This window comes from Arvicanthis niloticus, chromosome 1 (genome assembly GCF_011762505.2).
Source record: "Arvicanthis niloticus isolate mArvNil1 chromosome 1, mArvNil1.pat.X, whole genome shotgun sequence".
Taxonomy (NCBI): domain Eukaryota; kingdom Metazoa; phylum Chordata; class Mammalia; order Rodentia; family Muridae; genus Arvicanthis; species Arvicanthis niloticus.
Window position 1 is genome coordinate 14,393,138 of NC_047658.1, and position 25,660 is coordinate 14,418,797.

At 48.0% G+C, this 25,660-nt stretch overlaps 1 protein-coding gene and 1 long non-coding RNA gene across 2 annotated transcripts; one reads left to right on the top strand and one right to left on the bottom strand.

Annotated features, from left to right (window-relative positions):
• Positions 1 to 432: 432 nt before the first annotated feature.
• LOC143442525 (uncharacterized) lies at positions 433 to 7,546 on the top strand. Its single transcript, XR_013110773.1, has 3 exons — positions 433 to 700; positions 5,937 to 5,968; positions 6,997 to 7,546. It is a non-coding gene; the product is annotated as an uncharacterized LOC143442525 (long non-coding RNA).
• A 6,674-nt stretch (positions 7,547 to 14,220) lies between these two features.
• Ccne1 (cyclin E1) lies at positions 14,221 to 22,597 on the bottom strand. The gene is made up of 12 exons (XM_034509151.2): positions 22,457 to 22,597; positions 21,927 to 21,978; positions 21,737 to 21,824; positions 21,428 to 21,496; positions 18,050 to 18,198; positions 17,793 to 17,928; positions 17,045 to 17,191; positions 16,071 to 16,166; positions 15,705 to 15,839; positions 15,478 to 15,589; positions 15,223 to 15,380; positions 14,221 to 14,867 (listed from the first exon to the last, which is right to left on the bottom strand). Exons 2-12 carry the CDS (start codon positions 21,947 to 21,949, stop codon positions 14,745 to 14,747), a joined length of 1,236 nt encoding a protein of 411 aa, XP_034365042.1. The 5' UTR covers positions 21,950 to 21,978; positions 22,457 to 22,597; the 3' UTR covers positions 14,221 to 14,744.
• Between the last annotated feature and the right edge of the window lie 3,063 nt (positions 22,598 to 25,660).

Consider the following 25,660-nt stretch of genomic DNA (forward strand, 5'->3'; position numbering starts at 1 on the left):
CGTCTTTGCCCAGAGCGTAGTGAAATGTGGGCGTCAATGTGTCCTCCTTAGTTCTACCTGGTTCAGCCTACACAGGGGCAGGACCAAGAATGTAGGGAAAGCAGGTCTGAAAGTAGTACCGTCTCGGTGTGCCTGCGCGTGCGCCGAACCCCAGTGTCCCCGCCCAGTTCCCTTCAGCCCCGCCCACGCGGCGCCCTCCCTAGAGCCTGTGCTCACGCTTGGCCCCGCCCCTGCCCGTCCAGTCCCGCCCCCTCGCGTTGCGCGCCGAAGCCACGAGGCCCAAAGTCCCGCCTGCCCAGTGATCATCTACGCTTTGCTCTGTTACAGAGGCGCGTTGCGTTAGCTCGACGCTGCGCAGCCGCAGCGGATCTGGGGCGGGGACAGAGGAGGGGCCCGATCGGAGGCGGAGGCTGGGGGCGGGCTCTAAAGTCACGTGGGTAAACACGCCGCACGTGGAGCTCAGCCTGCGCCAGAAGGGCGGAGCCGCGGGTTCCGAGGAAGGAGGCCCGTAGGGTGTGCGCGCACGGAAGAAGGTCTTGGGCGGCGCGGGACGCGGGCGGCCTGGTTCTGTCCCGAACTTCATTTCCTTTCTCCCGCTGCATTGGTGACAATTGTGACCAAGGCAGGCCCAGCCCTAGGGGACGGAACCACCGTACATAATAACCCTACTACGTGCGCGCTCTCCCATTTCGCAGAAGAGGTAAAGAAACTTGCTCCGAGCCACGTGGCTGGAAAGTGGCGCCACCAAGATCTGCCCTCTGCAGCTGGGCTCCTGGGCCTTGCTTTGTGGCTTGTGTAGCAAGAGGTTCTGGGGTCCGACTCCTGCGTCCTGCCTTTGCCCTAGGGGCTGCCTTTGGTCCCGCCAATATGGCGAGGTCTATTTCCCCGTGCCCAATGAGGCGACAGGGGTGCCTGCTTTCCCAGCTAGCAGAGGCGGGCGCAAGCCAAACCGTCGACTTGGTTTCCTACTGGGTGTGGCGGGGACTCTGCGGTGGGGTCCGGACATCTGACCCTGCATCACTGCTCCTTAGACAGCTCCTCCTCCATTTCTTCTCCCCGAGCCGCACAGCGCTTCTTTCAGAGGTGACGCCCAGTGTTGTGGGTTCCTACCCTTCTGCCCCAAAGGGCCTCCTTTCCTCTCCTCCTCGTCCTCCTCCTCTCCCATCTGTGCCGCGTGACCGGGGGGGGGGGGGGGGGAAGGCGCCGTACATGGAGCAGTCCAGGCGTGGGGCCCAGCCAAGCTGTCATCCCGGACTGGCGGGCCTGAGGAGGCCTAAAAGGGGGGGACCCGAGTGATTGGGACTGGTAGGAAGTGTGCTCCAGGCAGAAAGGCTGAGCTGCCAGGAGTCCCAGAGAGGAATGAGCGCCCCCTTCAGGCTTAGGCGGCTAGGTCCTGCGGGCCTGAAAACCCATACCTGGGCCCCTCCCAATTTGGGGTTTGAGGGTTCAGGAGCTTGTTAATAGGACATTCCATTAATCCAGCCAAGGCTCCAAGGCAGCTCAGTGTAGTGGTAGGCCCTGAAGCCAGGCTCAGTGTCTGACCTTGGGCAAATTGCTGAACCTCTGTTTTTCTCAGTTTCTCCAGATTAATTTACCAATATGCCAACCTCAGTGTGTCCCTGATGATGCTTTTGTCTTTCTGTTCCCATGCCCTCTAACCAGCGTCCTTACATATTAAGCCACGTGTATTGACCTGGTGCCTCTCAGAACAGCCATGGGGTTTTGGGCTCACTCCATGTGGGTTGCTCTGAGGTGCACAAAGGCTTTCTGTAGAGAATTTTGACATTTGCAGAATCTGGAGATTTGGCTAGGGAAGACCTTCCTTCAGGCTGTCTCTTTCCCCTGGGTGAAACTGAGGAAGAAGTATATGGAAGCCAAGACACTGGGAGCCCTGGGACACTGCAGAAAGGAAGAATTAACAGAACCCTGCTGGGTTGTGCCCAACCCTGAGGCTAGGGGTAGACGTGCTTCCCCCAAGGCAATCACTGAAACAGCATAATGGTGTTATCAGCTCCTAGGGAGTGGGTGACCATGGCTTCCCAGTTACAGCAAGAGTCCTGCTGTGAAATGCAGGATGCAGCTTACCTCTGTTGCTGTTCAGGCCTTAACTAGGTTCTGTGCTATTGCTGTATCTGCTGCTTTTGCCAGACCACTGACAGCCACCCTCTCCCTCCCATCAACCTCCACCCCTCTTCTGTGGAATCAGGTAGTTCTGATGGCTGACTCCAGTTCTGCCCCAGGGACTGATTCATGCCACATGCCTGACCTGCCCTAGCTCTGCATTCCTTGGCCACAGTGATTAGGGACCATTCAGCTAGATACTCTGGGAAGGAAGTTCTGGCCAACAGGAATGTTAGCCTAAAGATACTGGAAAACAGCAAGCAGAGAGTGAGGTCGGCTCAGAACAAAGCCAAGCTGGGCAAGATGGACGCCTCTCAACCCCCAGATGGAGCCCTTCCTGAAACTAGATACAATCGTGGCTTGGCTATTTCTCTGAATTCATAAATTTCTTATTTCTCCTTCTGACAGTTGTTACTCTTTAATTTTATCTCCTCTGACTTTTTAGGGACCCAAGACCTTAGCTACCACTTCTGAATGAAATTTGGGGCTTCAGATCACATGGCCCACCAGACTTCAGTCTGTCTACATGTCTCCTGTGGTGTGTAGGGCAAGGCTTTTGCCTGCTCTGACTTTTGCCCATCTCTTGACCTCTGGTGACCTTGAGAGAGTGATCTCTAGGCTTTTCTCCAGCTCTTGGTCTATAACTATAACCCTAGGGCTTAGAATCGTTCTCAGCTAAGGGAAAGTGAAGGAGCCATTGACCTCCCATAGCTAGCTGGGGCTTGGGTTATCCTCCTGCTCTTGGCATGCAGTAGTCTTACATGGCCATTCCTTCTGTTGGTCTCCTAACCCGCTCTACCTATTCTGCCTCTCCCTTGAGCCCTCTCATAGATACCAACCTTGGGTAGTAGGAAACAGATAAGGGTGTTCTCAACTCTTAACTTTCCCCCTGGAGATCCAAAGTCCCACACAAAGGCTCAGACACTCTGGGCACTTGTACAAGTGCATCCAAAGGGCCACAGCTGCTACCCACCAGCAAGCCAGAGGGTGGGAAGTGTGAACACACAGGAGGGGAGAGGATGCAGCGTGGGGATACAGACGGTGCGCCTCCCAAAATGTGCTGCTGCACATCTGCCCAGAGAAAAAGGGAGGCTTGGAATCGCCAGCTTTTTGTTATTTTTACTTTTTGGTGCGAGGGGCCATCTGTGCAGGTTTGAGCTTGTCTGGAGGCAACGGGGTTGCAGATGAAATTCAAATCCAGGCTTCCTTCGCAGGCTGTCATGCAGAGACTTTCTCCAGGAGCTGGAATGGCAGTGTTGGTATTTTTTTTTAATAGCATCAGCACATGTCAGGGTCCAGCAGCTATGCATGTGGGACCTTCCACCAGCCCAACAGCTACCGCAGCCATGGTCCTCTCAGCAAAGGCTCAGAAGGACTGGGATCACCAGTCCAGTGAAGGGAACAGGGCAGCAATACAGAGATGGAGTGGGAACAAATCTAATGTTCATGCTAGCACCATGGCCCTTCCCAAAAATGTGTGCGTGAATTTGCCGCTGCAGACTTGGACTCATCGTATTCCTGTGCTCTTGCTTTCCCCTCCTTCCGTCCCCTCTTCCTTGCTTTTTGTGCTACAAGGAGTTGAAGCAAGGACCTCATGCATGTTAGGCAAGCGCAGTCTACTGGGTTACAATCGCCTCCCTCTTTCCACTTTTTATTTTGAGACTCACTTCCTGGGCTGTCCCCGAACCAATCTTCCTGCCACAGTCTCCTGAGTACCTGGGATTACAGGCTATGTCATCAGACTCAGCAGGACTCTAATTTAATGGCTGTCTACTGCCTGGCACCTGTACCCCAACTCCATCCCCACCCTGTGCTGATGAAGTTTATATTCACTTAAGAACAGTCACTTGTTGCTAGATACTGGATAGATGCTTCCCTTAGGCCTCTGCCCTGCCCTGGGTGGCCAGCCACTCCCTCATGGGGCTACACTCTGCAAGAAACGGAGAGAATCACGGGCAAGTTTAGAAAGTCTTCCATGACATTCCTGACACCTCAGTCTGGAGCCTGGGGTGAGAGGGCAATGATAGGTAGCCAGATAGGTTCTGTGTAATAACAACAAGGGCCGTGTCAGTGTGGTCTCTTCCTCCTTCCCTTCTCCCCCTCCTTCCTTTTGATTTCTGCCACCACCACCCATCCTCTTCTGCCCTCCTTGTCCTCCCCTTTTTCTTGCTTATCTTTCCCTCTTCTTTAATAAGGAGCCCTTGCTGAGTGTGGTGATACATGCCCTTAATTCTAGCTCTCAGGATGCAGAGGCAAGCAGATTGCTGTGAGTTCAAGGACAGCCTGGTCTACATAAAGTCCTTTAATGAGGAATAGGATTAGAGGCACACAAAGATCTCCACTCCTGAACAATATTTACATACACAGAGAGAGAGAGAGAGAGAGAGAGAGAGAGAGAGAGAGAGAGAAGAGAGGGGGGGGGGGGGGGAGCAGGGAGAGGGGGACTCTGCAGTTGCTCCCGGAGGCCAGGGTAGATCCCAAAGTCCAAATGCCTCCATGTAGGATTACAGAAGAACAAGATGGAGGAAGGTGAGGGGGAGGTTCACTCCTCAGGCACAATCATGACAGGATGAGTGTGTAGATAAGAGCTTCCAGGGCCTCACTGGCTCTCATGGCAATGACTACGTGGGCAGACAGACTTTTTTTTTTCCCCAATCAAAACAAAAAGACAAATGATTAGCATCAACTGGGTACGTTCACAGTAGATGACTGAAGTACCATTGTTAAGAGCATAAAAAGTATATAATTGATAATCCCCACCCCCCTTCTTGTGTGCTTGCATGAATCCTTCTTGTTATCTGCATCTATTGGGCCATGGTGAAGTGCACACTTCTCAGGGAGTCAGTCACTCTGGGATCTAAAAGCAAGCCTCTGATGCCACATTTTGTTAGTGAAGAAGCCAAGGCAGGGAGTGGGGGCAGGGAGGTATTTTCCTGTAGTGTAGTACAGGGTCCAGTCCAGGAAGAACAAAGCCAGCCTCTGGGTGAAGGGTTTCAAGAGCCTCTCCACCTAGGATTCTTTCACATGGCCACCTATCAGAGCAACCAGAGGCATTCAGCATCAGCCTTTCTGCATAGGACATTATTTTAGGGAACAGCTGCAGTGTCTCACCTGCCCCACATGTCTTTAGATGAGCTGAGGACCAAAGATGACTTCCAAGATCTCAAGCAGACCAAGAAGGCTAGGGGAAGGTGGAGCCCAGCTGCTTGCCAGGGTGACTTCTGCTCTCTGCACTGTTGTGGGCCTCACCTACACACACCCTGACCTCTTAGAGAAATGAAACTACCTTTGCATGAGAGGAAGCAGAGGAGTTCCTTGAAGTGTGATTGCAAGCCCCAAACACCCCAAACTAGTCTTCATCACCATTTGAAAGAAGATCCCATAGGAAACAAAAATCAAGCCTTTAGTGCTGACTCTGAACTTATGCCCTGGGGACTGTGTAAGAACATGCTGGGCCTCTGGAGAAATTGACGTTCAGAGTTGTCAAACAGCTAAGCCAAATGACAGTAGAGTCTACGCTATGAAACAGTGGCTTTCAGGCTCACATGTTTTCAAAAGCAGGTAGAAGAAAATGACTGTCTTTTTCTATAGTGTGTGTGTGTGGGGGGGGTGTGCTGACTACCTGGGCAGACAGACTTTTTCTTCCCAATCAAAACAAAAAGACAAATGATTAGTATCAACTGGGTACCTTCACAGTAGATGACTGAAGTACCATTGATAGGAGCATAAAAAATATCTAATTGATAATCCCTACCCCCCCTTCTTGTGTGCTTGCATGAATCCTTCTTGATATCTGCATCTATCTCATGCTGCAGATGGGGTGCCCTTCCAGCTGCCTTGGACCATGGTGAGTTGCGTGTGTGTGAGCTTTCTTTATGAAGCTCATACTACCCTTGAATTTGGAGCAGTCTCCCTGCCTCTGCTTCACCATGTTGGGATCCCATGCAGCTGGGACTCCAAGACATTTGTATTAAATGTTAGTAGTGATTGGATATGTGCAGTTCTGGGGAAAATGTACAATTTCCTTTTCTTTAGAAACATTTAGGGGCTGGAGAGATGGCTCAGTAGTTAAGAGCACTGACCACTCTTCTAGAGGTCCTGAGTTCAATTCCCAGCAACCACATGGCTCACAACCATCTGTAATGGGACCTGATGTCTTCTTCTGGTGTGTCTGAAGACCGCTACAGTGTACTCACATACATAAAATAAATTTTTAAAATAAACATTTAAAAATGTATGTATATGGAAGTTTTGCTTGAGTATATGGGCACCACATGAGCCTAGTACCAACAGAAACCAGAGGAGGGCATCAGATCCCCTGAAACTGGAGTTTCAGGTGTGAGCCACTGTGTGGGCACTGAGAGTCCAGCCCAGGGCCTCTGGAAGAGAGCCAGTGCTCTTCAGCCTGTTTCCCTTCCGCTCCCTTCCCTTTCTTTCTCCCTCCCTCCCTCCTTCCCTCCCTTCCACTCATTAATTCTTTCTAATTCTTTCTCTTCTACTGTTTTAAATTTGAAAACAAATTTTTTTCTGCAGACAAAGTCTTACTATCTTCCTTAAACTCCTGGAGATCTCCCAGGTGCTGGGTATCTGGTGTGCAGCACTCCACTTAGTGTGGTGGTGGTTTTGTTTTTGTTTTTGTTTTTCTTTGCTTGCTTGCTTGCTTGCTTGCTTGTTTGTTTTGAGAGTCATGATATTAGCCACATTTATTCTAAGACCTTATACATGAAGGTGAACAGCACTGGACCTGAGGCCACAATATGGAGCACAGTTGGGCTGTATCTGGAGAGATACTAGCACCCAGGCACAGTGCTTCTATGGCTGCCCAGAGGTAGGGAGCCATGTCTGAATGCCAACTCTCATTTTTTACACTTTCAGGTTCTGTAGTGTGTTAGTCTTGAGCTCCCAGTCTTCCTGTGGTTGCAAATTGTTAAAAGGTGATTGGAAACCCCTTAGCAACTCTGACTCAGGAGAACACCCACCTGCACTGCTCTGCATAGCCTGAAAGAGCAACACTGAATACAGGACTTGAGAGAACCTAGATCAGAAGGCTGCTTGGGTAGGTACTTAGAGCAACCCAGAACTTGGCTCTGTGAGTGCTGACATATACTAACTTTGGATAGTTCAACATATCTCTGTCCCAAAGCATATGACCTGTCTGTCTGATGTTGAAGTGCAGACTGGGCTCCTGCATCTCATCCGACCTTTGTGGCCCTTCCTGTAACTGGGGTCATTGAGGAGTGGCTGCTTTGCTCAACTGAAGAGAACTAGAACCACCATCTCAGCTTGGTTCCTTCCATTCTGTCCATGTCTTACTTTTCAGATTTCACAGAAGAAGACAGTCTATGGTATAAGAACTCATCCATCTATCTGTCCATCCATTTGGAAACAAGTTTTTAATGAGTACCTATTTTGTGCTGGGCCCCTGGTCTGGACAAAAAAATTAACTGGCTGATGATCATTAAAATGGAAAAACAAAAGAGTGATTGAGGGTGTGTATGTGTGTGTGTGTACTGGCATATTCAATTTTTTTTAATCTATTGAGACAGAGTCTTAATGCATAGAATGGCCTTGAATACCTGAGCTTAAGGCATCCTCCTGCCTCTCTTCTAAGTAGATGGGCCTTCATCTATACCTCTATACACATTTAAACTACTTAGATGTGATACAATAGAATGAAACAACCTGTAGGAAAACAGCAAGCCAGGCATGGGGATGCACACCTTTAATCCCAGCACTAGGCATGCAGGGGCAGGCAGATCTCGCTGAGTTGAAGGCTAGCATGGTCTACACAGAGAAACCCTGTCCTAGCCGGGCGGTGGTGGCACATGCCTTTAATCCCAGCACTTGGGAAGCAGAGGCAGGCGGATTTCTGAGTTCGAGGCCAGCCTGGTCTACAGCCTGAGTTCCAGGACAGCTAGAGCTACACAGAGAAACCCTGTCTCAAAAAACAAAAAAAAACAAAACAAAACAAAAACAAACAAACAAAAAGAAAACCCTGTCCTGAAAAAACAGACCAACAGAAATAACCCCAGCAAATATTTTCCCTTATTAATTTAGAATAAATATTTGGATCAAGGCAAACATTTTTTTTTCTTTTATGGTGTTGTTTATTTTTCGAGCATTGTCTTACTGTATAGCTGTAGCTAGCCTTGAACTTGCTCTATAGACCAGGCTGGCCTCAAAACTCCACCTATCTCTGCTAGTATTAAAGGTGTGTGTTACTATGCCTGCCCAAGATAATATTTTAACACTGCTAAAATGGCATTTCTGAGGGATTGGCACTTTCTATATTTTCCATGTTTACAATATTCTGTGTTATAATGGTGACACTTTGGCAATCAGAATAAAACCAATAAAGTCAAACAATAGGAATTTTATTTGTATTTATTCAGGCTCTTTGAAATGGGGTCTTATTTTGTAGCTGAGCCTGGCCTCAAACCGAGGCTCCTGCCTCTATCTCTCAGGTGCTGGAGTTATGGGCATGCGCATAAAACGTAACAACATAGTAGGAATTTTAATGAAGTAGGTGGTTGTTTGTTGCTCAGGAACAAATGTAAGGAGATAGGAGCTGTCCCTCTTTGGCTGAGAGTGTACACTGGGGAGATTTGGGGGAGTTGATTACAGCTGGGGGAAGGTGCAGGGACTTGTGGTTTTTGGTGTGACAGTCCCATGAGTAGCAGTGTGCCCTAGAGGAAGCACTCAGCAGATGAGCCACATTCCCAGCTCCTCACTGGGGAGTCTAGGCAAGGGCTGCCCTGCTCAGCTGCACTCCCAGGTCATTGTTCCATTGTATTCTCTGCTCAGTCCTCTGGTTCAATACCCATGACAGAGCAGAGGAAGAAGGAGGCCTAGATCACTTCAGAGTGGCAGAGCAAGATCCTAGTGCAAGGTGTCTGCTTCCAGAGCCAAGTGGATGTCAAAGGGGTGGCCTCACATAGGCAACAAGGGACAAGCTGCCTAGGAGGGTGAGCAGACAGTCACGTGGGCTGGACTGTGTTAGAAATTAATGTTGGCCTGTAAGCCTAGAACCTAGGTGGATGAGGCAGGGGGATTATGGGCTAGCCTGGGGTATAGAATAACACACACACACACACACACACACACACCCTTCCACTTCAGAAGGAAGGAAAGACAGATTATTAGTGTATTAGTGCTAGGGTGATGGTGATACTTATAATCCCAGCTACTTAAAAAGGCAAGAAGATCATGAATTCTAGGCCAGCCTAAGCAATTTAGCAAGATCAGATTTAAAGGGGGACAGAGGCCTGGGATGTCCGCTCAATGGGTAAGAGCACTTACCGTGCAAGTATAAAGACCTGAATTGGGAATCCCAAAAGCAACAAAAAACTCAATGCTGTAGCACACATCTGTAACCCCAGTTCTCCCTAAAAGAGATGGGAGGCAGAGGATTCCCAGAAGCCTGAGGACCAGCTAGCCCAGAGCATACAAGAGTGAACAAGAGATCTCAAGGAGGAAGATGAAGACTGACACCCAAGGTTGAACTCTGACCTCCATACTTGAACTGTAGCACATATGCCCGTACTTACACACAGGAGTGAGCACTCAGACACAAGGTTAGAAACAATTAAAATGGAAGGTTGACAATAAGTACCTGTATGGCATTCATAACACCCTAAGACCAAAATAAAATGAGGCCTGCAGGTCCTGAAATAAGATGGCTCAGCAGGTTGATCCCTGCAACCTATATGGTGGAAGGAGAGAACTGACTCTTAGTTGTATGCACACACACACACACACACACACACACACACACACACGAAGTGTGGGAGTTGGTTTTTAGATGTCCCTTGCCTTCCCTTTATGTCCCTGTGTACTGTAATTGTTTACTTTCTTCCCTCCCCCTTGGGAATGGCCAGGTTTATTATTAATGTACCATTGATAGACATAAGACCCAACAGCCCCCTTCCCCAACAAGGAAGTTGAGAAAACATTAACAAGAAGAGCATATGCTAGACATGCCAGGGAGTCAGAAGTCTTGTGACGTGCCGTCTCTGGTACTCAGAAGAGAGTTGAAACTCTTCAAGCTTTCCAAAGCTTCAGGGAGTCCAGGGTCATTTGGGGAGGAATCCTAGGGGGTACTGCTTTGTAGAACCCTATGGGTATGGAGTACTTTTCCCAATCCTTTTGCCAGAGGTACATTACACTAACTCCTAAGCCAAGGTTTGACCCATAGCTTCTGACAAATTGAGACCAAAAAGTATGTTCCATTGGCTCCAGCTCGGATGGGTGGGCCTTGGACAACTGCCGAAGCTCCTTCTCATGCCTTCTGTATAGGAACCAAATCCTAATGTCTCCGTGTGTCATTTTGAGTGAGTCAGCCAAGGCCTCCAGAGTCTCCTTGTTAGGGTCAGGGTCTGTCTCCAAGTGCTGTTAGCTCTGTGAACTGCTCACAGGTAAACACGGAGATGCTATCCATGGAAGACAGACTCGAACTTGTCTCCGTCTCAGTTACTTCTATCATGGCTGCAGCTCACTTGAGTTTGACACCCAACCATAAAACCATAAAAAAAAAAAAAAAAAAAAAAAAAACCTGAGCAGCTTCCCTCAATGTCTGCCTTCAGACCTGCTCTGAGCATGCCAGTCACCCGTCTGTCCTTACTAACCCCAGCTTCCTGCAGCTCGGGCACCACACCCTTCTTCAGTTTGACATGCAGTCTCTGTCACCTTTTTTTGGTCTCATCTTCCTGTACCCCACACTAGGAGCACTTTTTGCAGAGTGCCAGAGAGAATTCGACAGCCACACCTAGCCTGGCAAGGTGGGGCGCACCTGTAATCCCAATATGAGAGGCTGAGGCAGAAGCATTGCTAGTTTCAGGCTGGCATGGACTACACAGCGGAACTGTCTCAAAAGACAAAGCTCCAACAACAGCACTCCAACAGGTTGGAGGTCACCCCAATCCTGGGTTGCTGTTACCCACTTGCCACTGGTAGGCTTTTTCTGACCTACTTTCCAGCATTGGTGATGCCCAGCATTCAGTAGAGGACCCCCAGGAAGGTACTGCTTTCATTAAAGTGGAAAAACCAGTATTAGGCTTGAATCTCCAGGACCAGTCTGATGCTACACAATTGTAGGACTGATGAGAAAAATGACTTAACATTGTTATTTATTTAATAAGAGACAGCATTGTCCTCCCCATCCGAGGCTCCTTGGGAACAGTACCAGGTAAGCAGGTGAAACTGAGCACATTAGAGTTTTCTGGAGTTAAATTTGGAATTAGGACAAGGTAGGGGGAAAAAAAAAATCTATGCTCATTGAATAGAAAATGCAATTGTCTGTCAGTGCAGGAACTGAGTGTCTGAAGCAAATTATATTTAGGACTCTATTGTCGAAGGCAGATTAGCTAATGCTTAGTTTTAAGTGTGGGTTTCTAATGCTGTTACTCCTGGTTAACTCTGCCTGGTAGGTAACCTTGTGGAACAAATGACTGCATTGCTTGAATAACATATTTGATCAAATAGGACAATTCTTTCAAAAATTGAGTTCTCTGTGGCAATTTGAGACCTGTAATCAGCAAATTAGATGATTACAGCAGGGATAAAAATAGTCTTCTAACAATGTCCAAGGTATAAATGTGATTTGAATTTTAAACTGCTGAACATGTGGTAGGAAAATGCACGGTTGGGTAAATAGGACGAGACATTATCAGATCTGATTCCCTCCTATCCCTGCTCTGAGCTCCTGCCTAATTTTGTCTGAGTATCCTCCCGTCTTGTCTGCAGCTGAATTAGGAGAGATGGATCAGGCACTGTGTTCATGTCTTAAAGGGTGCCCTCTCAGCACACCTATCTGCCTCAGAAATAGTCCACATGACCTTAATATCCTCATTTACCTATCCAGTTGGTATGAAATGACCTCTATAAGACAGTAAGCTGCCCGAGTACCACCTGAGGAAGACAGCATGGGAGAGCTGTCAGTGCCAACACCTACAGACCAGTGTTTCAGGTAGTGCTCAGAGAAATGACACACTGGTAAACTGATCTGGGGAGAGGAGACTGTGGTGCTGGACCAATAAGCTACTGTGTCCCAATATCAGATGTAGGCCCATGCCATCTCTGCTTTTGATTCTTCTGGCCATCTCATCTCATCTCAGTGACTTCCCTGATCACCTGGCCTCAGCTGCTCTTGAATGGTAGAATACAAAAAACGTTTCAAACAGGTCAATAGAGCCAAACCAGGGGCCATATCAGCAACAAAACTATCACCAGAAGATAGGAGCTAAGGGACTTATCTCACTACTGATTGATTCCCTTGGTTTTATGATGGAGCCATGGAAATTACAAATTTTTAATTAAAAATTTTATTCACGCCGGGCAGTGGTGGCGCATGCCTCTAATCCCAGCACTTGGAAGCAGAGGCAGGCAGATTTCTGAGTTCGAGGCCAGCCTGGTCTACAGAGTGAGTTCCAGGACAGCCAAGGCTAACAGAGAAACCCTGTCTTGAAAGACCAAAAAAAAAAATAAAAAAAAATAAAAAAAATTATTCACTCATGAAGAATTACCTTTTGGTAGCACAAATGATAGATTTGCTATGACAATACCACAAATTGATGCTAAGCATGATGGTTCACACGTACAATTCCAACACTAAAGCAGCTGAAACAGGAGGTTTGAGGCCAGTATGGGTTACACAGTGAGACTCTATCTCAAACAAAACACAAACAATATATATAGTAAATATGTCTTATTATATAGCCCAGGCTACCCTTAGACTCTTCTGCCTCATCATTCTGAGTGCTAGGATTAGGTCTGGGCCCCCATGCCTGGTAGTCACTGCTTTTTAAGACAAGAGTGTCTGCTTGGGGCTTAGAAATAATGAGTTAACTAGGTGCAGTGGCACACGCCTTTAATCCCAGCATCCAGGAAACAGTCAGGTGGGCCTCTGAGTTCAAGGCCAGCCTGGTCTATAAAGCAAGTTGCAGGATAACTAGGGCTGTTACACAAACCTTGCCTTGAAAAAAACAAAAACCAAAATAGTGTTGTTTGCATAATGCCATTAGGTATAGACTTGTTGAGTTTTTTCTGTATGTGTTTTGCCTTGCATATGTGCCTGTGCACCACATGCATGCAGAACTGAAGGAAGTCAGAAAAGGCACTAGATCTCCTGAAACTGGAGTTACAGAGATTAAGAGCTTGGGAATCAAACCTAGATGAGCAGCCAGTGGTGTTAAACACTGAGCCATCTCTCCAGCCCTAGGTCTAAGTTTCTGATACACTTACTAACACTAGGAAGACTTAAAACTTCCTGAGCTACAAAAGAAATAGAATACCTCCAACTTTGTATAAATACAATATAGGTCTAAACTGGCTACCTCCTATTTTATAGATTTTTGAAAACCTTCTTCAAATAAGAAGTCGAAAATAAATGGCATTTAGTTGCTCAGTCATCTTCCACTGTGTATACACACACACTGAAGCATTGTTATTTAAAGTGAAATATTACCAATAAAGGCGATGGAAGTGTACATATGAGGTTTCATGTGGATGTGCCAGCAGTAGAGCCCGGGGTCATTCCATAGCCCATCAGGAAATAAACTGCAGTAAATTTTCAACTTTGTCATTTAACTTTGCACCATACCCCCATTCCCTTCTGTCTTGAGACAAGGCCTCCCTAAGCAGCCTAGGGCAGTAGAACTTTGGATTTCCCCACAAGCTAGGTGTGCACCAATGTGCCCAGGTTGATTTTCCTTAGAGGCAGTTTCAGGCTATGTTAAATTGCCTAAACACAATTGTCTTATATTCTTCATATTTGGGTAAGGGTGAAGACTATGAATTAGCTCTGTGACCTGTAACTACTTTGGAGAGGACAGAGGACCCAGTGAAACTCCCTGGGTGTGGAATGCCTCCATGAGCACAGCTGAGACAGCTGACAACTCCCATGTGAACAGCCTCCTGTGTAGGGCATTGTGGGAAATGGGAAGAGCTTCATGGAAGCCCAGGCTATATATATAGCAAGCTATAGACCAGCCTGGGTTGTATTCCAAGACTGTCTTTAAAATTACAAAACCAAGAGAACTTGGTAGATCAACTCAAAAAGAAAACTCCTAGTTTCTGATACCAAATAGAGTTAAGAACAGTTGCTTCAAAGATAGTATTATCTTTATTAAAAATTGATAGACATAGCAGCACTTACAAAACGAGTTCATGAAGGCAGGACATGCTGTCAGCTGACAGTGGAGAAGGGCAGCCTATGCCAGGCTGTGGGCTCTGCATCCCACGCTGGCTCACAACCACTTGTCATACCCTATCAACAGCAACCTACAACACCCAAGCAGAGGCCAGCAACCACCATGGCCTCCTTAACTTCAAGCTTTTGTCATCTGTGTGAAGAGTCCAAGTGGGTCAAGTAACACCCTCCTTAGCAGCTTCTGGAGCACTCAGTGGTGTTCTGGAGGTGGCTGGTGTACTTGACCCTTTATAAAACACCTAGCATTCAATAAAAGCACTTCCGTCCAAGGCATCTTGTAGACCCCTGCTACTCTGGAAAGAGATGCACCTCTTCATAGAGCACAGCATCTGCAGGGGCTCCTGACCTCCAAGGCAGCACAAGGAGCTCCAGGCAGCTGCTTCCACACCACTGTCTTTGGAGGCGATGGCAGGTTTGGTCATTCTGTCTCCTGCTCACTGCTCTGCTTCTTACTGCTGTGGGGGGGTGTCAGGACCCCACTAGGAGGAGGAGAAATCCTATTTTGTTCTGACAATATGGCTTTCTTTGCTTGGGCTTTGTCCTATAAGAATAAGAGGGAAAGTTGTCAAAGTAAAACAAAGTGTCATTGTACTTGCTGTATGTTTTTAAAATGAAGGCAAGAGGGAGAAATAGCAAAAATTATAGTTAGGCTTGGTGGCAAACTTGTAATCCTACCACTTGGAAGCAGAGGTCAGACTTCTGAGTTCTAGGTCAGTCTGGACTGTATCTAGTAAGACCTGGTCTCAGTAAACAACCCCTCTCACCTAAAGTCTATAGTATTCAGATACCTAGACACAGGATCTATGGACCAGAAACATTCTTAATGGAATTAGAACTGGCTTTCCTTGGCAGCATTGGTTAAGTACTTGTCTGATGGGAGCAAGGGGATTACTGACCAGCAAATCCAAGCTGTTGGTGTGGGTCTGGATGTTGTGGGAGTCTTCCATGGGAACTCCCCGGAAGTGCTTGAGCTTGGAACTTCCCGTCTCTCGGATAACCATGGCGAACGGAACCATCCATTTGACACACCTCTCTATGTCACACCACTGATAACCTGCCAGTAAAGAAGTCAGAGGCTCAATCTGCAGCTGATAGCTGGCTTGAACCTTGAAGACACCTTGTCTGTGAACTCACAGGAAAACCCAACATACCTGAGACCTTCTGCATCAACTCCAACGAGGAGAAATGATACAAAGCAGAAGCAGCGAGGACACCATAAGGAAATTCTAAGCAGCCAACATCCAGGACGCACAGGTCTAAAAGCTAAGGGAAGACAGGAGCGCTAAGACAAGATGCCACATGAAGCTTCTAGAAGCCCCCGGTGAGCTGTGGTGTGCCACACAAACACACACAATGGGGAAGCAGAAGGTCCACATACCTCTGCGATCTGCACAAAGACTTGCTGTGGGTACTGAGGCATTAGCACTTCACCCGTGTCATTGACGTAGGCCACTTGGACATAAACATTCAGCCAGGACACAATGGTCAGAGGGCTTAAACGCCACTTAAGGGCCTACAAGGAAAGAAATGAGAGTTCCAAAAAGCTCAGCTACAGTCCCTGCCACCAGCGTCTATCTAGTTAAGACCCACTGGGCACACCACACCTTGCATGGGAAAGACGGTCAGCCAGTCTCTCTCTGTCTGTCTCTCTGTCTCTGTCTCTGTCTCTCTCACACACACACACACACACACACACACACACACACACACACACACACACGAGAGATTTTAACGTGTAACCTGCCTTCATCATCATTAATTCCATGGTAAGAATTTCGTCCCCGGAGCAAGCACCATCTGTAACATAAGCAAACTGGTGCAACTTTGGAGGGTAGATTTCCTAAAAGGAAACAGAAGGAAGACGCTATTAGAAGAAACCGTTCCTAGCAGTGTCAGATTAGGACATGCATCCAAAATGACTCTAGCATGCTGATGTGGAAAGAGGATACACTCAGTGGCTCAACAATGGGGTTCACTTCAGCAACTGAAAACATGTTAGTCATAGGAAGTAAAACTAGCTGGCTGTGGTTGCCTTTAATGTCAGAACTCCAGAGGCAGAGGCTGCTGGATCTCTGAGTTCTAAGCAAGCTAGAGCTACAGAGAGTCTGTCTCAAAAAAAAAAAAAAAAAAAAAAAAGCCGGGCGGTGGTGGCGCACGCCTTTAATCCCAGCACTTGGGAGGCAGAGGCAGGCGGATTTCTGAGTTCGAGGCCAGCCTGGTCTACAGACTGAGTTCCAGGACAGCCAGGACTACACAGAGAAACCCTGTCTCGAAAAAAATAAAAAAAAATAAATAAATAAAAAAGGAAACTCCACAAATGGACCCATGGACAAATAAACCACTTAGACTTTCTCATTCACCCTATAATCTATTAACAACCCCATAACAACCATTTCTATCTGTTTTGAGAGGGTATGCAGGCCTCAAACTGCTTATTCTCTCCTACCTCAACTATCCAAGTGCCAAGATTCCAGGTGGGAACCACTACGCCACAATTTCAATCTTTTCAGTTCCCAGGTCAATTATGGCTAAAGCAATCACTAATCTAAATGATCTGTGCATTTGTTCCTTACCCGCCCACCACCCACCACTTCTACCTTAACTTTTGAAGCCTCAGAGTTAAGAGAATTCAAGATGCATATGACAGTTGATTATAGGAGCAGAATTTAATAATGCTTATCACACAAAGAATGCTAGGTAGGTTTGTTTTGTTTTTACCTCAAGTTTAGAAGCAATAAATAAGGCTGAAATTCCAATAAGCTGTAAGAGAGTTTTTATGATGTTCTGTTGTGACGCCATGTACCGATCAAAGAAGTCCTGTGCCAAGTAGAATGTCTCTCTGTGGAGCTTATAGACTTCGCACACCTGCAAAAAGGGCTCCATGTTACAACAGGTTCTTGAGAAGCAGCACAAGCAAACTTGCCTGACTTTTGATACAGTAAGAACGCTAACTGCTTTTATGAAAGGCTGTCACCCTACTCCCCCTAAGCACAGCCCAATGAGACCCTGGAACTGAGGGCACTATGACTTACACACAACAAGAACAAATCAGACAGGCTAAGTCTGATCAAAGTAGCACTTTCATAGAGACAAATCCTCACTCCACAAAGCCTCCAGTTCTCAGAGAATGCAACCTCCATTAAAAGTTTCACTGTGACTCAGAAAAAGAACTGGTATATTCTTCACAGCTGAACAATACCAGTCACATTTTCTTTTTTTGATTCTTCTTGTTTGAGATAGGGTCTCACTATGTAGCCCTGGCTAGAAATGGAGAACACACACACACAAATTTGTAACTAAACAATAGAAAAACAACCTTTGCAACTGTTCAAACTTAGGAAAAACAATGAAATGCCAACTTTAAATTGTCTAAGGGATAAAATTATTTCAAAGCACACGCAGAGACTGCAGCAGCACAGAGAAACCTAGCGATGGTGACACTCTAGTAGCCAGGCCCTAAGCTTACCTCCATCAGCCAATCCAAAAGAACTGCTCTCATCCTCGCCTGCAGGAGAGGATGGCGCTGCAGGAAGTGCTCGTCCCTCAGGTAAGTCTTTTCTTTGTTTAACATGATCCTCCAAACTTCTTCTCTATTGCCCCAACTATAAAAAGAAAAAAACAAGAAACCCAAAAACCTCAGATAGATGCCAGTCTGCACTCACACTACTGCAGACCAGAAAGACAAATGACACTCAGAAGCCATGGATCAAAGTCAACACCTACTTCAAGACGGGAAGTGGGGATGCTCTGGGTGGTCTGATTTTCCGAGGCTGAAATGCAGTCTTGGGGTACTCAAGCTCATTGTCCTCTTCTTTGTTAGGGGTGGGGATGAAAGAGCAGGGGTCCATGCATGCTGAATTATCATCCCAAGGCTGCCAATAAAATACATGGCAATGTGTTAGAGGCAAACCAGCAACTTGTCCATTCATGGACTGGTAAATTAGCTGGGCTTGACATGCTGGCCTTGGTTAAAATGGAGGCGGTATGGAGAAACAAAAGCCAAAGGCATGCCTCAAAGACTCATGTCATTTCTGTAACTAGCTTAGGAAACATGGACATCAAGTGAAATACTCAGGTGGCCAACTGGACACAAATAGTATTACAAAAGATTGGTCATATATATATATGCAACAGAAACCTTTGGTTTCCCCTAACTCAAAGTGAGACAAAACAAATCTCTACCTCATTACAACTAAATTAAGTTGTAACCACGGGTCAAACTAATGAGTCCAAAGAAATGACTTCATATTCTATTAAATAGCTCATGCTACTCTAGTTTCAGAAGATTCAACACCCTCTGGCTTCAGCAGACACCAGTTATGCACACAGGACAGACATACAGATTGGCAAACCCCGACTCACACACTTTTTAAAAAGAGAATAAGAACAAAGGTATCAAGCATGTGATGACTGTGCTGGTGTGGAAGCTCCTCAAATCTAAAGACTTGCATCTTATTTACTGATTCACTCATTAGTTGACAGAGTCTTGCCTATGTACTTCAGATTGGTTTCTAACTCATGATCCTCCTGCCTCACCTCTTAAATGCTGGTTAGAAGAGCACACCATTGTAGCTGGACCAGCAGCTATCTTATTTTAAGCAGAGGCCATTAACGACTAGAAAACAAAATAGGTATGCTTGGGATGTCTTCCTGAATTGAATTCCCCTGTTCTTGCAGCACCCAGACCATTTTCCACAGGAACCCCTGATTTCCAACCAGTGCTGCATAAAGTTACAATCTTCTCAATGTAGAATTGGGCATGCAAATTATCCACAACAGCTCCTGCCAGCTGTGAGAAAGGCTGCTTCCTCTCAGTTCTGGCTTTGTATGCTTGTTATAGCATCACCAACCCTGACTCAAAAGGTTCACAATTATCACTATAGGAAGTTGCTCTTCAATCAAGAACAAGTTCTTTCGAAGGTACAAGCTAGGTGCCACCCTCCATGGCCAGGTGGCTGGCACATCTGGGAGCAGGCCTTTAGAGATAAACTTAGTAGTTTCCAACCTGCAGTCCATAGACAAATTAGGTGTGCCTTCAGCAGACACATGGGCTCAAGTTAGCTTTTTAAGAAGCCAGTGGATAAGGCAGAATAATGATGTCTGTTTGAGTGTGTATGAAGTTTTATAAGATGCCAGATCAACCTGACTGAGATCAACTGCAACTCTGGCTTACCACCTTTTATCCTTATACACACTTCTTTATGCAAAACAAGTAGAAAAATGACTGACTAGTATTCAGAAAAGTTATGTCTTGACGGGTGTGATGACTTATGCCTTTAATCTCAGCACTCAGAAGGGCTCAGGCAATCTTTTTGAGTTTGAAGCCAGCCTGGGACATAGTGAGCTCCAGGCCATCCAAGGCTACATCTCAAAAACAAAAAACCAAATACAATAAAATTAAAAGGTTTTTGTGAAAAAAGGAAACAAGAACATGGACATGCAGTCATTTAGAGTAACTGAAGTGGTGGTGTGCATGTTTCTAATCCCAGCGCTCTGGAGGCTGAGGCAGGGGATCACTGAGTTTAAGGTCAGCCTGAGTTACATATAGGGACCCTGTTTCAAAAACAAAACTAGTAGCTGAAGAAAAGAACCAAAGATCTTCGTGGGCTTTCAGTATCATCGAATATGGGCCCTCTCACCGGCTCATGTTTCACTGGGCTGAACTCAACTCCACAAAAAAGGTTCTATGCAATTAAAACACAAAACAGCACAAATCACCCACACCCCAAACTCAGGCTTTATGAATCTTTTCAAAAGAAACTCATTTCTGGGCAATCGTGAGAACACCTTCTCACGACTGGACTCTCGCCCCACAGTGCAGACAAGGAGCCGGTCCTTTCCTGGACTCTGAGCACTGTTATTCCCGAGGAGCCTGAATTTCCACAAAGCCAACACTGATGGCTTAGCCTCATTCTCGCTTGGACGTTTCTGTTGAAAGCATGGCTGGCAACATGAACAATCTTGAATTCGGCAAAGCATGGTTTATCTTAATAATAATGACAAGAACTTGTTGAAGGTTTTAAGGGAAATAACAGGAGAAAAAGAATGGAGGATGCATTTTCCTTCTGTGGGGGCTAATTTAAAAAAAAAAAAAAAAACAGGAAAAAAACCTGACCCTTTTTTTAATGCCTACTGGGGTCCTGCCTAGAAATGCACATTACTGCAGCCCTAGCTGGCGGAACATCATTGCTTAGAAGACATTCTTCATAACCAGCTGTCTCTCCCCGCTCTACAAAGTCACTGGTAGCCTCTTTGGGAGAAGAGAGATGAGGTCAACAGAATACTGTTCCTGTTCAGCTTTATCTGTGATGAAGGTCGAAGGTCTCACCAGCCACTTTGGAGATAGGCTGCTCCCCCACTGGAGCCATAACTATAGTCTCCAGCCATTTCTGGAGGCAAAGAGATAATACAAGCTCCCTCTGCAAGGATCTTCTGAAATTATGAGACCATGCTGCATTAGAAAGATCTGGCAAGCACTACATAGGAAGAAGAAATGGAGCAGCCAATGAAATACTGGTTCAGACACACGTCATTACAGACCCTTGCTGAGGCCGCATAATGTCCAGACAGCAGTGATCAATGTAGTCAGCTGATGGTAGAACATTCTGGACCACATACAAGAAAAGTGTGTAGTTTTTGCTACAGGATCTCACTATATATATGGTCTGGGTTGGCATGGAACTCAGATGGCATGCCTTTGCTTCTCTACTGCTGGGATTAAGAAACGTCACAAGAATGGATGAAAGAGTTGGGAGTTCTATCCCCCAACTAGCCTTTGGCAATTAAGACTGCAGGCCCAGCTCTGCTCTGGGCTTGCAAAGGACTCTGGGTTACCTTCTAAGACTCAGTTTCCCCCTGGGCTTAGAAAGGACCAATTATGTGACGCTCACTCTGGTTCCTCCAGGTAACAGTACCTGTAACCTTAAAGGTGCCATTCGGGAAACACAAACCCTTCCCACAACCCCAGGCCCAACAGAGACCAGGCCACACTGACAAGCTCCAGAGGTTCAGCCATGTGGCCTGCGGCTCTGGTTTGGAAAACTTGGAAGAAAGAAAGCATGGAACTCAAGAAGCAGAACACCCTGTAGGCAGGAGACCTACCTGACTGCTATCCTGGCTTTTCACAGTCTTGTCAGTCTTGGCAGTTTCTTCATCTGGATCTTGCAAAAACTAAACACAAAACAAATTCCCAGTCCACCAAGAGTCCACACGGTGCAACCCAAAGACAAAAACACAAGAAAAAAGGGGGGAAAACTTTGCTAGGTTCTGAACGGCATTCAACTAAAGGAAACCTCCCCCTCAACTAATTCTCTTCACTAGTAGGTGAGAAGACCCAAATTGGTACCCAGGTAAGATGGAATGGGGGGAGGGGGGACTGTCCCCTTCCCAACCTGTATCCTTTGTACTCACAACGGCCACATTTGCCTTCCTTTTTCTGGAGCGGACTGAGAGGTCGGAGCCACCTTCTTCTTTCATGTTGTCGAGGTCCGTCGAGTCTCTGCAAAGGATGGTGTCATGGGGTGCTGATCCCCCAAAACTCAGACCGCCCCTCCCCCACCACTACTTACCCTTACCCTCCAGCAACAGGGAGGCCACTCACCTCTCCTTCCTTTCCTTTGGCATGGCTCAGGACTTGTGCTTGGAACTCAGACCTGGGAGGACACCAAGTAGGCATCGTGGTGAGCACGGCCCGCAGAGGAGACCTGAGTCCTCCACTTCGTCCCGGGCACCCCTCCCCCCTCCCGCGCGGGCGGCGGCGGCGGGAGCCTCCCGGGCCCGGAGGCTGGCCGGGAAAATGGCCGATGGGCCCGGGTGGCTTGTCACCCGCAGGCGCGGCCGGCAGCCTGCGACCCTGGGTCCGAACCTGAGGTTGGGAATGGAGGCCCAGCCGCCCTTCGGGAGGACCCCCCGCTCCATCACCGCCCTCGGGGCCGGGGCTGCCTCAGTGTCCCTTTCTACACCTATCCCTGACCCGTCTCTCACAACCACCCCGGCCGGGGCACCCCGAGCTGGTACCTCAGGGGACCGGGTGGCCCGGTCTCGCCCCACCCCCACCCGGGCCCGGTCCGGTCGGACCCGGTCCGGACGCCTGGGAGTCGTGGGAGTCCCGGGAGTCCAGGCAGCCCGTACCCGAAGCTGTGTCCGCCGCAGGCAGGCGCGCTCGAGCGGGCGGGAGGCCGACGGCGGGCGGGAAGCAGGAGGCGGGAGGCGGCGGCCGAGCGCGCGGCGCTGGCGGGATCCGCGCCTGCCCCCTACACCGCGCTGGCTGTCGAGCCGGCTGCTCCTGCGCCCGGCTTCGAGCGGGACATTTAAAAATCCCAGCGCGCGGCACCGGCCCCGTCCCGCCCTCGCGCCCCGCCCCGCGGGCTGCGAGCCCCTCAGCGGCCGCCGCAGGCCCGGGGCCCGCCCCGTCGCCGCGCGGGCCATCGAAAAGCTCTGGTGAAGGCGTGGCTTTCCAATGGGCGTGTTCTTATATGGGCGTGGCCTGCGCGAAAGGGTGGGGCTTAGTGTCAGGGCCTGCGCGCCGGGGGCGTGGTGAGGACGTGGTGGGCGGGCCCTGCGAGGGGCGGGACGCGGGAGAGTCGACTGGCGCGCGCGGCTGCGGGGCGGGCTCGCTGACGCGGGAGAATCTTGGCGCGAGCGCCCGAAGGATTCAGAACGTGCGGGTCAGCGAGGAGCCGCCTGGGCGGCTGAAGTGGAATGTCAGCATGGCAGATTGCGATGATCGGCGGCTGGGCTTGACCGAAGTGATGCACAGGAGGGCCCGGCGTAAAGAACCCATCGTCCGCCGGTCTCCCGCGCGCGCGCACTGTCCCTCCTGGCTCGTCCTCCCCGCCCCTGAGACACAGAGTTCCGGGCCGAGTCCGGCGCGTGGGTGTCCCCAAGGTCACAACAGCTTGTGGCTCCTGGGCCCGGAACCTGCATTTAGGCTGCTGCTGTTAGGTCTCCTGTGGTCCAGAAGCAGGTCCTTTAATATGTCAGTGCCTCTCGATCCATTCATTCATTCGGCTATCAAGCACATTTCTGTGCCTCTAGCACACATGGGCCCAGCCTGCTTGCAAGTTGGCCTCCCTGACCCTCAGGTCCACATGAGGTGAGGCAGTCTCCAGCCTAAAATTTTACTCCAAGTGTTTTCATCAACCTCAGAATAAGCACATGCCTCACAACGTGAAGTGACCCTCACCCACCCAGACCTGACCTTCAGCCCTCCGCCTGAGCTGCTGGATCCAGCATCCGGTGCCCTTTCTCACCCCAGAGCCTCAGAGCTTGCTGTACTCTCTCCTGACCCATTCCAGCTGTTTGTGCTTCCGGAAAACTTGAAGGTCTTTGGTAACCACTTCCTTTCTAGCTTACCTTTCCCCAGGACGTCCTCTCCAGTGTCACTACCTTGCTGTGGCAAAGCACTAGTTTCCTTGAATCTCTTGTTCACTCTGTTTTCTTACCCCCACTCCCTTCTCGATCTTGGACCAAAAGGGTCACTTCCCTTATGTTAGTAAATGATATTACACAAACAAACAAACAAAAAACCCCATGCTGACTCAAGACTGTGGAGCATAGAGGCTACTGAGAGAGACACTTTGAACACAATGGCTGCTAGCAAAGAAAGACTTGTACTCAAGTTGCAGAAGTGTGTGTGGCAGGGTCTGAATACCTTTGGGGCCCTTCCTCAGGGAACCTGTCTCCTCTCCCAGTGACTGTCTTCTGGAAGTTAAAGCAGGGTGTACCCTTCCCATAGGTCCTAACTAGCAAAGTGGTGATGTCCCAGGATGCTGAGATGATTTTGTTCAGGTTATCATAAGCAGGCTGAGCCCCAGACCCCATATTTTTTCCAAAACCTGTTGGTTTCAATCGCAGATGATAAACTTAAGGCGAAACTGTGGGTTAAGCCCTTTGAAGTTAAAGCCCATCCCTAAGAATTTAACAATAATGCTATCATGCTGGTTCCAGGGTGACCCTAGTTCACAGACCACAGCCATCTACTGCCTACACTTGCTGTGAGAATTAAGGGGAACAGGTGCCTTAGTACCAGGCCTGGCACACAATAAGTGCTCAATAAATAAATTATTATTGCAGCAATAGAGCTTTCCTTATGGACCCATCATCAGCAAAGAATGAGAGAGAGTTCCAGGTACTTTATGTCCTAACAATAAAACAGATGAATTAAAGACTACACAACAAACATGACAAATCACCTGCCTTTACAGCAGCATACAAGACTCCTATACTCAAGAATGCAAAACACAGGTTGGGTGTGGTAACACCCGCCTTTAATCCCAGCACTCCAACTCAGGAGACAGAGGCAGGTGGGTCTCTGTGAGTACAAGGCTAGCCTGGTCTACAGAGTGAATTCCATGCCAGGAGTTGGTTGCACATGCCTTTGATAACAGAGTGAGTTCTAGATTAGCCAGGGATACATAGAGAAACCCTGTCTTGAAAAATAAATAAATAATTTGAGCTGAAACCTACATGGTAGAGCACACCTTCAATCCCAGCACTAGGGAGACAGGCAGGTAGATCTCTGTGAGTTTGAAGCCATTCTGATCTACATAGTGAGCCTATCCTGAGCTATATATATTTTTTCTGGTATAGTACATGTGATTATAGGCACAGGCCCTGGACTTCATCCTTAGCACCCCACAGAGGAGGAAACCATGAGTAATGATGGTCATGAGTAATCAGAACAGGAGTTGCTTCTGCAGGGAAGAAGAACCAGGAAGAGCCAAGGAAAAGTTCTGGCTTCTCAACATGTTTCACATCCTGACCTGAACAAACAAACAAAAAAACCAAACCAAAACAAATTTGTTTCATCCCTATAGCCATCACATTCTAAAGATAAGGCCACACTGCCTTAGAGTGCTCTGGTCACTCAAATGGGACACTGGCCCACTTTTACAAGATTTTATTTTGTGTGTGTGTGTGTGTGTGTCTGTGTGTCTGTGTGTACATAATTCTGCATATGTGCAGGAGCCCATGGAAGACAGAAGAAGGCATCTGATCCCCTAGAACTTGAGTTAAAGATGGTTGTTAGCTGCCCAACTTGGATCTTAACCAAACCATTTCTCTAGTCCCTGCATGGTCCATTTATTGAACAGCTCACGTAGGCTATCATACTGAATGGTGGGTATGTGTTTGCATTGTGTAGTCAAGCAGTAAGCTCAGCCACACAGGGAGCTGGGTCTGCTGTATCAGACCCAGTCAGTGATACTCACGAACCATCAGTGAGTTTTTATATACAAATATTAATACTGTGACCCACTACGTGGCCACTGGGAATCAAACCCAGCAGCTGGTACTCTGAACCTCTGAGGCATCTCTCTAACCCCAGCAATCCTT

Bases quoted from the DNA above. Each gene is read 5' to 3' on its own strand.
- Ccne1 (XM_034509151.2), bottom strand. From the start codon at position 21,949: ATGCCAAAGGAAAGGAAGGAGAG. The intron at 17,929-18,049 runs GTAGGTGTTGAC...TTCTTTTTATAG, and splicing joins TCCCCACTTCCCGTCTTGAA to TTGGGGCAATAGAGAAGAAG. The intron at 15,590-15,704 runs GTATGTGGACCT...GTCTTCCCTTAG, and splicing joins TCTTTGTGCAGATCGCAGAG to CTTTTAGACCTGTGCGTCCT.